Source organism: Sardina pilchardus, chromosome 4 (assembly GCF_963854185.1).
Source record: "Sardina pilchardus chromosome 4, fSarPil1.1, whole genome shotgun sequence".
NCBI lineage: Eukaryota > Metazoa > Chordata > Actinopteri > Clupeiformes > Clupeidae > Sardina > Sardina pilchardus.
The window spans coordinates 36,294,871-36,306,738 of record NC_084997.1 but is presented as its reverse complement, the minus strand read 5'-3'; the positions used below and the strand labels follow the sequence as shown (position 1 = coordinate 36,306,738).

The 11,868-nt window shown below is 40.2% G+C and overlaps 1 protein-coding gene across 1 annotated transcript; it reads right to left on the bottom strand.

Annotated features, from left to right (window-relative positions):
• Nucleotides 1–4,371: 4,371 nt before the first annotated feature.
• LOC134079173 (butyrophilin subfamily 3 member A1-like) lies at nucleotides 4,372–10,932 on the bottom strand. The gene is made up of 8 exons (XM_062535363.1): nucleotides 10,832–10,932; nucleotides 10,409–10,524; nucleotides 10,279–10,308; nucleotides 6,424–6,519; nucleotides 6,028–6,061; nucleotides 5,891–5,908; nucleotides 5,620–5,646; nucleotides 4,372–5,479 (listed from the first exon to the last, which is right to left on the bottom strand). The coding sequence occupies exons 1-8, from the start codon at nucleotides 10,848–10,850 to the stop codon at nucleotides 4,941–4,943; spliced, it is 879 nt and encodes a 292-aa protein (XP_062391347.1). The 5' UTR covers nucleotides 10,851–10,932; the 3' UTR covers nucleotides 4,372–4,940.
• Nucleotides 10,933–11,868: the final 936 nt, after the last annotated feature.

The following is an 11,868-nucleotide window of genomic DNA, read 5'->3' as shown; positions in this document are numbered from 1 at the left end:
AGACTGTATATAAACTACTGTAAAGTGACATAGTTGGCAGCCAGACGTAACCACTAACCAGTATAACAGCTAGCTAACTAGCGAGCCTCTCGTTTCATTAAGTTGGTGACGTACATCTTTTGAGACGAGAGATGCGTAGTCCACTGAGCGGATTCGCACAAAACTAATATAACTTTTAAAGTCTATCGAATAACAGTACTTTATTGACGTGAAAAAATATCTTTTGAATTCGCACACATCATATGTGAAATGCACAGTAGGCCTACAATTCAAATGGGACCAAAAAATCTCCATTGACTCCCGTTCATGTTTTTTTGAGTTTTAGGTCCAATGGACCGGAAGTAGACGCACGTCACTCCCTATGATAATTGATGATTAAAGCTGAAAGTTTCAAGTATGGCATGTAGGTACAGGTTTTTAAGGTTTTCCCCTGTGCATAAAAGCTGTTAAGCTGTTAAGATGGGACTTGCATCAAAATATATTGTTCACACTTCAACAGAATAAGGCATTCAGGTTAATACACTAAACCACAAGAGATGGTATTCCATAAACTAAATCAGACAGCATTTGGACAGGTTATATTCACACATGTTAAACTAGCAAATGTGTGTTGCAGTGGCCAGCTGGTCTGTAGCTGTGCAGTATGTACTTTAGTATCCTCCCTGTTGCAGTGCTGGCAGGGGAGCTAGCAGCCGGTTACATGTCGGCAGTCCGACATCCTGCCAGTCCGACATCCCTTTCGTCCGACATGCCGCTATTCAGACATGGTGTTATTCCGACATGCTGCCAATCCGACACATTTTAGTACCCCCATTCCGACAGTTTACAAATCCTATTTTTTTCCCCACGTCAATTTAACGGACCTACAGTAGGCTATATGAGCCCGACGGAGGAAAAGTGCGTCAAAAAAACACACCCATTCTTCTCTGTTACATTGCTCCACGATTATTAGTCACAGCGAGATGAGACCTATATTGCATGAAAGAGCTCAGAACCGGGGCTTTCCAACGAGACTAGACACGTGTCTGTACGATCAAGTATGAAAATAAAAATCATGAATGAAAGTATATCATATTTACAGTCTATATTGCTCTGCGTTCGCCCACGCAGCCACTGCTCTCGCTTGAATTACTCCGGGACTAGGCATCGCACAGACATAACACGCATATCAAATGAAAGAGGAGAAACAGAGCTTTCCATTGATACCAAACACATCGATCCTTTTGTGTTATAGAAACAGACGAAGTGACAAACAAATAAGAATCATAGCTTCGGCTATACCGCTTTCGTTTGATTTACTCGTGAAACCGTGGTTAAAAAGATACGGCTCGCATGTCAGATGAAAGAGGAGAGCTAGAGCTATCCACAGATACCAAATACAACCTTCTTAGCCATAAAATAGACGAAGTGACAGCAAATTAATAACTTAATTTAGCTCCACTTAGTCCGCGAATGATGAGACCGAGAAGAAAACTTGCCATGTCTATAGAACTGCTTTCACTTCCCCGAGTCGTGCACGCAACAGACACATAACCATATCAAGAAGTCTTCACAATGACATTTTAAATGTGAATCTTTATTATTTTACACAATTGGATATAGGCTAGTTATGACATTAATAGCCTATTAATGACCTCATGTCGGAATGGCACGTTGTTTGAAAAAAAAGTTAAATACCGCCACTGCGACCATGGAAAAAAAAAATGTCGGAGTGGTGGGACTTTCTCCCATAAAGAGACATGCCTCCACTACGACAATTGGACGTCAATGTCGGAGTGCTGGTATGTCGGAATGAACGGCGGTAGCCCTAGCAGCCTGCACTACTAGCTTGAACAGTGCTAGCTAGAGAGCTAGCAGCCTGCACTATGCTATTAGCTTGAACAGTGCTGGCAGGAGAGCAAGCAGCCTGCAGGTTGCGTGAAGGCCTTGAATAAATAATTTTGATTTGCACTTCAGTGGCTGGTCTAGGGATCTTAAAAACGTTCCTGAGAGGGGAATAGTCTGGTTAAAACAGGAAAGTTTGTAAATGCTGAGGGTGGTGAACCTCTCTAAAAGAAAAGTGGTTGTCTGGCCAACACACACACACACACATACACACACACACACACACACACACACACACACAAAGAGAAAGAAAGTGCGCGTATTGCTTTATAAACGGTTGCCTGGCTTTAGTTGGTTGCAATCAAATATTGACAGCCTATCATTTTCCCTTACAGTATGTGCTGTCTCCGGGCAATGTGAAACAGGGCACTATCAGGCATAGCAGACATCCTGTTGAGTTCCTGAGCAAGAAGAATGGGCTGGTTGCTGTTTGAAAGCAAAAGTTTATGGGATGTCAAGGGAAAGATCAACAACAATCGCACAATGCCTCATCACACGCACGTATGCACAGCCAAGCCAAGCACAACAGATTAAAACAAACAAATCACACACACGCACACGCACACGCACACGCACACGCACACGCACACGCACACACACACACACACACACACACACACACACACACACACACACACACACACACAGAGAGAGAGAGAGAACAGGCCCCAGGCAACCATCCTACCCCCTGGCTTGTGTTGCGGAATGTGTTTCTGATTTGCATTCATTGTATTTTGGGGGGTTTCAGGGGGGCCAGTGCAAGGGTGGAGTGGCCTGCTGGGGCTACCCCAGATAGCAAAATTCAGTTGAATCAATATGGTTTGAAATTTTGAAACTACGTTGAAGTGATATTGAAAGTGTCCCCTCTGTTTTACGTTGAATCAATGTTAGATTTTAAACTATACTGACACATGTGATCTTGTGAAGTGCTGTCCTAACCCAAATATCTATCTTAACCCATGTGGCCTCACACACTCACTCACTTAGCACCTGAGATAAATTAAGTCTGAGTCTTTAGTCCTTGCTGCATGCGTTCGAGTGCAATGAGACGTGGGACTTACCTGAAGTGTACTAGCTCCTACTTTAAAGCGTTCCAGGTAATTGAAGTGGAATGTAAACGTAAAGCATGGACGCACTGGGTAACATTGGTTGACTTGACACATAGCGGCCTTCTAACTAAAACTTCTTCACCAACTGTTCTGGAGCCATAAAAGCGCTGTGTATCGCTAAATTGAGCACATATATACCCTATGAACACATATACTGTATACAGTGTGTGTTCATAGGTTGTACAGTATGTGTTCAATCTCTTTTTTCACTTCTCTCTCTCTCACGCTCCAGTGATGCTCTCAACACTCACAGTAGTTATGGTCACTTATGGTTATTTATGGTCACAGAGAGAGAGAGAGAGAGAGAGACATTTTTAAATGTGTTGTGTGGATGTGTTGTGTGGGTGAGAAAAAACTTGATGTGGTTTAGCAAGCTGCTTGTTTTGGCACTCTTTTTTTGTTTGTTTCAGCATATTTTGTTATAACATTGTTTTATGTTTGTGCATGGTAATAGGTTAAAACATTAGCAAACACTGGCCTAGAGCAGTATTTGAGCCTATATGCAGAGTGTGCACACCCATACACATGCACACATACACTCATTGGATTGTACACCTGCATATCAGTGTGCACAGCATTTCCTCCTGCATGCATCACCTCATGCATGCAAAGTCTGTATGAACTAAAATACCACTGTCAGTCTACGCCTGCTTGTTCTACAAACTATGCAGACATACGTGTTTGCTGGTATGCAGAGTCCTACATGATACTTTATGTGTTATTGTCTCTGTGAAGTTACTTTCAGTTTTGGACTATAATGTTGACATTTGGGAGTAGGCAGGGCTGTCCTTTTTTTCTGCAAATTTGCTCGAAGTTTGAAGTGTCAGTACAGAGTTAAATTGTAAACACTACATTTATCTTCCCTGTGACTGTGGTAACATTGTGTGGGTGTGTGGGCGAGAGAGTGAGAGAGAGAGAGAGAGAGAGAGAGAGAGAGAGAGAGAGAGAGAGAGAGAGATAAAGAAGCCTCCATAAGCTCATGCATGCAAAGTCTGTATGACCTAAAATAACGCTGTTGGCCTATATCTACTGCAGACCAACAGTAGTACGTATTTTAGGTCATGCATACATATTGCATGTGTGTTTGCTGGTATGTTTTATGTTTTTATTTACACAGAGACCTACATGATACTTTATGTGTTATTGTCTCTGTGTAGTTACTTTAAGTTGTGGATTAATGTTGACATTTAGGAGTAGATGGGGCTTTCCTGTGTTCTGCTAATTTGTTCAAAGTTTGAAATGTTATATTGTTACATTACATTTACTTTTACTCTATCCTAACCTCTTCGCTGTGGTTTCAGTGTACTGTATGTGTGTGTGTGTGTGTGTGTGTGTGTGTGTGTGTGTGTGTGTGTGTGTGAGAGAGAGAGAGAACGGGTCTAGTTAAAAAAAAAAGACATGAAATCTTTATTAAAAGTAGTCAAAATGATACCATTACATACAATAGAAGAACATACTGTACAATGAAACATGTTTTTATTTTTTTACAAGGAAAGAACTCTATCATACGGCCCAGGAAAGATACTATCATACGGTCCAACGATTACAGTAATATCGATACTAAACCTGATTTCTTTTTTCACCCATCACTCCTCATCCTCATCTCCCTGCAATCACAGCTGCACAGTCCATCACTAGGACTTGCTATCTTGGCATGAGAGACGGTGGGTATGCCTTTTCCGCCGACAGACTTTTCCGCCGTTCACGAACCAACATTTGTACAGTTCGTCGCGTTTCCACCAATCAAAAGCCGGTTCGGCAGTTTTCCGTCCATATCAACTGTTGCCATGAGTAAACAAAACGATTCAACTAGCATTACACTGCAGACATTGACTAGCATTTTAAAAAGTAGTAAGAGTTACATTTGCTTACTGATAGAGGCCACAGGCAGTATAGATGACTAAAATAATCACCCTGCCATTTTAACTCCTAAAGCCTTTTCTACCTCTAACAAATGACCAACTCTCTCTTTGTGTCCACTGTTCCAAACACTGGGTAAATCTTCTCAGAGTTACCGAAATCAGCATGGAATGTGTAAATGTGTCGCCTTTTCTTCTTCTGTACATCAAAGAACCTGACCTGTTTGCCCTCCATGTCCAGGTAAACTCCTACTCTGGTGGGGCTTGATTGGTTTAACTTGGTGACGGGGTCGGTAAGGGCAACAAGACTGCCTAGCTGTAGACGGAGTGTCCAGTAGCCCGTGGACGTGGTGAGCTTGGCAAAGCCATGTTTGGGGGCCGATTCCTTCACTACACCTATCCTCCAATCACAGATCCTCCTTACATCTACCTCCCAGTAGTGCTGACCTGAACTGAAACTCTCTGCTCCCTGGATGCAAAACCAGCCGTCATACTTATGAGGAGTTCTCTGAGACCATGCATGTTGGTTTTCTTTGCTCTCCTCAAAGTTGAACGACCTCACTCGTTTACGGTCATCAGATAATCTGAGGATGGGGTTCGCCGTCTTTGGGTCCAGTGTGATCTTAACTGAAAGGACAGGGGAACAAGATTACGTGTACAGCTACATGACAAGGACACTGTCTCTCTGTGGTTGCTGATTTGCATTGAATTTGGACATTCAAATGATGTCGAGCAGTAATGTTCAGCATTTAAATGGTCTGACTCACCTTTTGATTTAGCAAGGGACTGCCATTCTGAAAATAAACAAGAGCCTAATATTAGCACTAACAACATCAAAGATGTTATGGCAACATTACATTTCTAGCACCAGCAGTAATAGCAGGACAGACAGGGGCAATTGCTCTGTCACTAGTTTGGAGTTTAACATGGTTTTAAACTCCAACTCCAACTCCAGTTTAAAACCATGTTAAGTTTCAAACTAGCAACAGAGCAATTGCTCCACAGAATTTTATAATATTAAAATGAATACAATCTTACCTGAGTTCTGGATTTCCCCTGATTTAAAAAGAAACAAAACCAAAAGAGAAATGAGTTGTTTCATCATAGGGAAAACAAAAACAAAGATAATCCAATTGACTATCCCCATGAAACTCTTAGAAACCACCTTGACTTACCAGCAATGTTGCCTTTCATTTCAGACTGTGTGACCTGGGGGAATCAGCATGTGTCAGATCATTACTAATCAGAATACAAGCCTAGACTGTTTGTTCAATGGAGTGGAATAAATTGTGAATACTGAAATTAATATTAAATTGAATATTGATTTTTCTCAGAGTAAAAATACACCTTTGGGGCTTTTAGTGGAACATACTTGCCACCTCTACTTTTCCTAATTACCTGTGTTGAGAGGCACACCTCCTCAGCATGTTTTAACCCTCTCACCCCATTTTCTCCCTCATTATCCCTCAAGGCAGACCATTTGAGGTGTGCGAAGATAACATTATATTGTCATTGTGTGATTCTTCAAAAACAGACAGAAGCAGTTGTTGACTGTCATACTTCAGCATTACCTTTCTCACTCCATTCAGATCAGTAGCGAGCCCTGCAAGGATAACTTTGGACTCATCCAAAGAGGATACATCTTTCAACTGGAAGCATTTGTACTTCTGTCAAGAAGATAATGGAACGACAAGTTTAATGTTAAAATGGCTTATAGCATTTTCTGTCACAGCCACCAATTACTAGAGATGCACCAATATGGAATTTTAGGGCCGATAACGACAACCGATATTTATCGCTTAGCTGTGGCCGATACCGATACGATAACTGATAACTCTTGGAGAAGAAAATGTAAAAAAAAATAATAGGGGACAACATTTAATAGGCATCATTTAATTGCAGTAATTGCACCTACCACTAATAGCCCTTTTTACATTAAAAAGTTAGGTTAAAAACGATGCGCATCGAAAGTTAGTGCGACACATACAGTGCCTATAGAAAGTCATCATACCCTTTTGAAATAGTTACTTTTTTTGTATTACAGCCTGAAATCAAAACCCATTTGAAAAAAAATCTTTTCCAGTTTTATTTACAAATTTAGCTGTACAACATCAAAATAATGAAAAAAAAGTCAACAGTTCTGAAAATTAATAAAAAATTAAAAACTAGAATAACAGGGTTGGACAAGTCATCATACCCCTGACTGAATACTTTGTAAAGCTTCCTTTTGCTTTCATTACAGCCATCAATCTGTTTGAATATGTCTCTATTATAGCTTTGCACACCTAGATAGAGGAATATTTGCCCAATTTTCCGTGCAGAAATGTTAAAATTTAGTCAAATTCTGTAGGGAATGGCGATGGACTGCTCTCTTCAAGTCAATCCACATATTTTCTATAGGATTGAAGTCAGGGCTCTGACTTTGCCACTCAAGGATATTCACCATCCTATCCTTAAGCCACTGCTTTGTTCTTTTGGCAGTATGTTTAGGATTATTGTCGTGTTGGAAGGTGAATGACCTCCCCATCCTCAGCTGTCTAGGAGAGGGACGCAGGTTTTCCTTAAGAATGTGGGTGTACTTGGCAGCATCCATTTTCCCTTCTATCCTGACCAATTGCCCAGTTCCCGCTGAAAAGAAACATCCCCACAACATAATGTTGCCCCCACCATGCTTCACACTAGGTATGGTGTGTTTTGGGTGGTGTACTGTGTTGGTTTTCGCCAAACATTGCGCTTGGAGTTCAGTGCAAAAACACATCTGGAATATTCTGCTACCATGTGGAAAAAGCTTATATGGTCAGATGAGACTAAGATCGAACTTTTTGGAGACTAAGATTGAAGTTTTTGGACTGAGCTCCAGGCGCTAACCAAACACAGTATACACACCCAAACACACCCAAAACACACCATACCTACTGTGAAGCATGGTGGGGGCAACATTATGTTTTGGGGATGTTTCTCTTCAGCGGGGACTGGGCAATTGGTCAGGATAGAAGGGAAAATGGATGCTGCCAAGTACACCAAAATTCTTAAGGAAAACCTGCGTCCCTCTCCTAGACAGCTGAGGATGGGGAGGTCATTCGCCTTCCAACACGACAATGATCCTTAACATACTGCCAAAAGAACAAAGCAGTGGCTTAAGGATAGGATGGTGAATATCCTTGAGTGGCAAAGTCAGAGCCCTGACTTCAATCCTATAGAAAATATGTGGATTGACTTGAAGAGAGCAGTCCATCGCCATTCCCTACAGAATTTGACTAAATTTTAACATTTCTGTACGGAAAATTGGGCAAATATTCCCCTATCTAGGTGTGCAAAGCTATAATAGAGACATATCCAAACAGATTGATGGCTGTAATGAAAGCAAAAGGAAGCTTTACAAAGTATTGAGTCAGGGGTATGATGACTTTTCCAATCCTGTTATTCTAGTTTTTAATTTTTTATTAATTTTCAGAACTGTTGACTTTTTTTTCATTATTTTGATGTTGTACAGCTAAATTTGTAAATGAAACTGGAAAAGATTTTTTTTTAAATGGGTTTTGATTTCAGGCTGTAATACAAAAAAAGTAACTATTTCAAAAGGGTATGATGACTTTCTATAGGCACTGTATGATGGAAAATGACTTATACTGTACTGTATCGCTCTAGCGTCTGTTTTGTCGTGATAAGTTCATTCACTCGCCAGAGGTAGATTAACGAGAGTTAAATCAATATAAATGTGATGGAAAAGGTTTGTTGCAATATAAGGTACTGTGACACCTGCTCAGAATGCTCATAAAGTTAACGCTAAAATCTGAATTTTGTATCGCGCATACAAAGACGTTCACCTCACAATAGTGTTCTATTCGTGTACCATTTGCTACCTTTGATATATTCGCTAGAAGTGTTCTATTTGCTACAACTGTTGATGGAAAACCATCTACAGTAGCGCAGTAGAAAAATGTGCATTAACAGGGCTCTGATGAGATCATTTTGATTCGCTAGAATTGTTCTTTTGAATGGAAACCCCTTTTTGGCGCTTCTTATGTCGCTGAAAGATAATTCGCTTTAAGAATTAAAACACTTGAAAATCTGATGGAAAAAGGACTAACTAGAAAAGCGCTGAGAGAGCGCAGACTTCCGCCTGCATTGTTCTTCCTAGGTTGTCATACATTTGAACCTAAACTATTCAGATCGCCACCACGTGGCCATACCATGCCATTACATCACTAAGCGAAATACATAAACACCTCCGGAATCCCGATGGAATTACGGATCACTTCCAAAATGTAATCGTTTCTTCCTTGGGTCATGTCCGACCTTCCCTGAAAATTTCAAACAAACGCTGGTCCCCGATTATGCACTTATTACACCCATTGATGCAGTTATTGTGGCTTTTTATTGTTCTTGTTATTGTAATATGCATTGTTGTTGATATTGTTGTAGAAATGCTCTTAAAAACCTAAATGTTTTTCTGTTTTTTTTTCCATGTAAGTCGCTTTGGTTAAAAAGCGTCAGCCACATGAAATGTAATGTAATGTAATGTAATGTAATGTAAATGACGGACATAACTCATAATAGTCCTCAGTGGTACAGCAGTCAACAACAGCAGTAGCCTATGCCTGTGTGTGAATGTGACGTCATTGAGGTACGAGTGAGTGGCCAGTGACAGTGAGTGAATCGTTTTCATATGGAGTAAACACGCAGATTAATGGCTATAAACTGAGAAAAAGCTATCGACCAAATAAGAGTTTGTGTGGGAAACTTAAGTGTAGTTTTAGAATCGAGTAACTAAATAAAGCTGCAACTCCTCGGACTGTATCTTGTTGTAGGCTATTGACCCCCAATGTGCTGCCTCCTACGAATGCTCGAGCCGAACCGCAAAAAAGACGGGCAAATTAGCAGAGTGCTGTCCAGTATAAAAGCACCTTCTGTTGCGCACAACCTGCAGTGCTGCAGCCGTAATATTACAAAACCCAAACAAACGAAATGCAAATATAATACTAAAATACTTACAAATAGTTATCTACTGGGTTGCACTTTGTGCATGTTAAATGCACTGTACAAATAAAGATTACATACTTACTCACTGATCTGTCCCACCAAAGAGTTTGTTTATTTACCTCCCTGACTATAGCGCGGTAAAGGGCAGACACACCAGCAAAACAATTCGCTCTGAGCTTCACTCCGCTTAGGTTCAAAAGAAGATCGTTTACGAGAGGATTTTGGGCTTCACAGATTCAACGCAGATCTTGATAGAATGGTGAAATACATCCACAGCTGACATTATTTTGAGGAAGAAGTAGCCAACCAAGCTCAAGTAGCATGCAGCCTGACGGGCCTTACGTAGTTTGGAAATAAGGGCTTTAAAAAAATATCGGGTCAAAATTCTGTTATCGGAACGATAATAACTTTGCCATCATATGAAAACACAAAGCATTGCGTACCTTTAACACATGGTCAAGTAGAGTAAGCACCTAGCAGAAAAAGCAAACAAAGAAATAGCAGTTATGACCATAGAAGTCTAAGATCACCTCCATGATGAGATAGTAATTAAAGCATACCAAAATGTGTTACCTTATGTAAGCTTAATTTTGGTTTGAGAAATGGTTGTGAACTGCATGTTTGCCCAGTGTCCTTTTTAGATACGTAATTATCTACTGTTTGGCAACTCTGTGAAACAAGAAATGTCTCTGCAACAGAGAAAGCAATAACGACACTGGTCGGAAATGTAACCTCCTGAGAAGAATGTTGCTGTGGAGATTGCACATGTATTCATGCAAGATGCAAGAGAAAAGCACAGATAATTTAAATACAAAGTTCACATTCTGCAGTCAAATATAAAGGACTCAAATTAAAATGACCATCATATTGTACTGTATACAAATATGCAGCCTATTGATAACATGTCTAAACAATGCGCTTGCATTAAAAAAAATAGTATACATAATACTGTATGTAATAAATAATAGTACATTGTATATAGTAAAATTAACTCACTGTGCATTGTGTGCGACATTCATCTCCTTCAAAAATAAACAATATCTCGTCAGTTAGTCTACACAAAGAGAAGTAACTCAACTTCCTCATAGCTGTCAAAGATAACCGCCACGCCTCTCTCTGCTGATAAACAAGTCTGCCCACTCACGTTGTGACTGCACGTGACTCTTTGTAGACTGTCCTGTCAGTATACATTCAGTGTACACATTTTCTCTCAGTACATTCAAGACACATTTGTATTAACAGTACATTATTACAGATATGGGAGTACAGTGTAGCTGACATGTGATATGTTATTATCAAGTCAGAACATGCTTAGATGATCACAGGCTGCTGTTGGTGCATTCCCACTATATTATATCAAAGTGATGTTCATATTTTGTTGCAAAAGACAAAGGGCCTAAGAGGACCACCTTTTATTTATGTCGATCTTAAGAGGCCATGTCAACTCATCCCATAACCACTCATTTCATGTATAGCACCACCTATAATTAAAAGTGAAAAAGCATAACTGTGTGTTGTAATCACAGGTATCTCTGGCTGACATGGACAAAACTGCACACAATTTAAAGTATAAGATTATGACACCCTCTGAATGCATGCCAGTGTCATGGAACTCTGTTTATGGGGGGGGGGGGGGGGCATATAATACATCAATTTATGTGTACATTTAGTGACTGTACACCAACTGGCCTGTAGATGGCCAGACACAGTTTATTGTGAATATCTCAAGAGTTTTAGGGCCTAGGGGCAATGTTAACCCATCCCATAACCACTCATTTAATGTATAGCCACGCCTACTGTACAGTAGTCTAAAATTAAAAAGCAAAAATGAGGCATCGTAATCGCAGCCACCTTTGGTTGACAGTTCAAAACTGCACGGCATTTGAAGTGTATGATCATTATGACACCCTCTGCATGTATGCCAAGGTTTGTGTAAATTGGTTCATGTGGGACCATACAATAAATTAATTTATGTGTACATTTAGTGACTGTACACTACGCACACACATGCACAAACACATTTAAATATACAT

Bases quoted from the DNA above. Each gene is read 5' to 3' on its own strand.
- LOC134079173 (XM_062535363.1), bottom strand. The intron at 6,520-10,278 runs GTACGCAATGCT...TCTTCTTGACAG, and splicing joins TACTTGACCATGTGTTAAAG to AAGTACAAATGCTTCCAGTT. The intron at 5,480-5,619 runs GTGAGTCAGACC...CTGTCCTTTCAG, and splicing joins GTCCCTTGCTAAATCAAAAG to TTAAGATCACACTGGACCCA.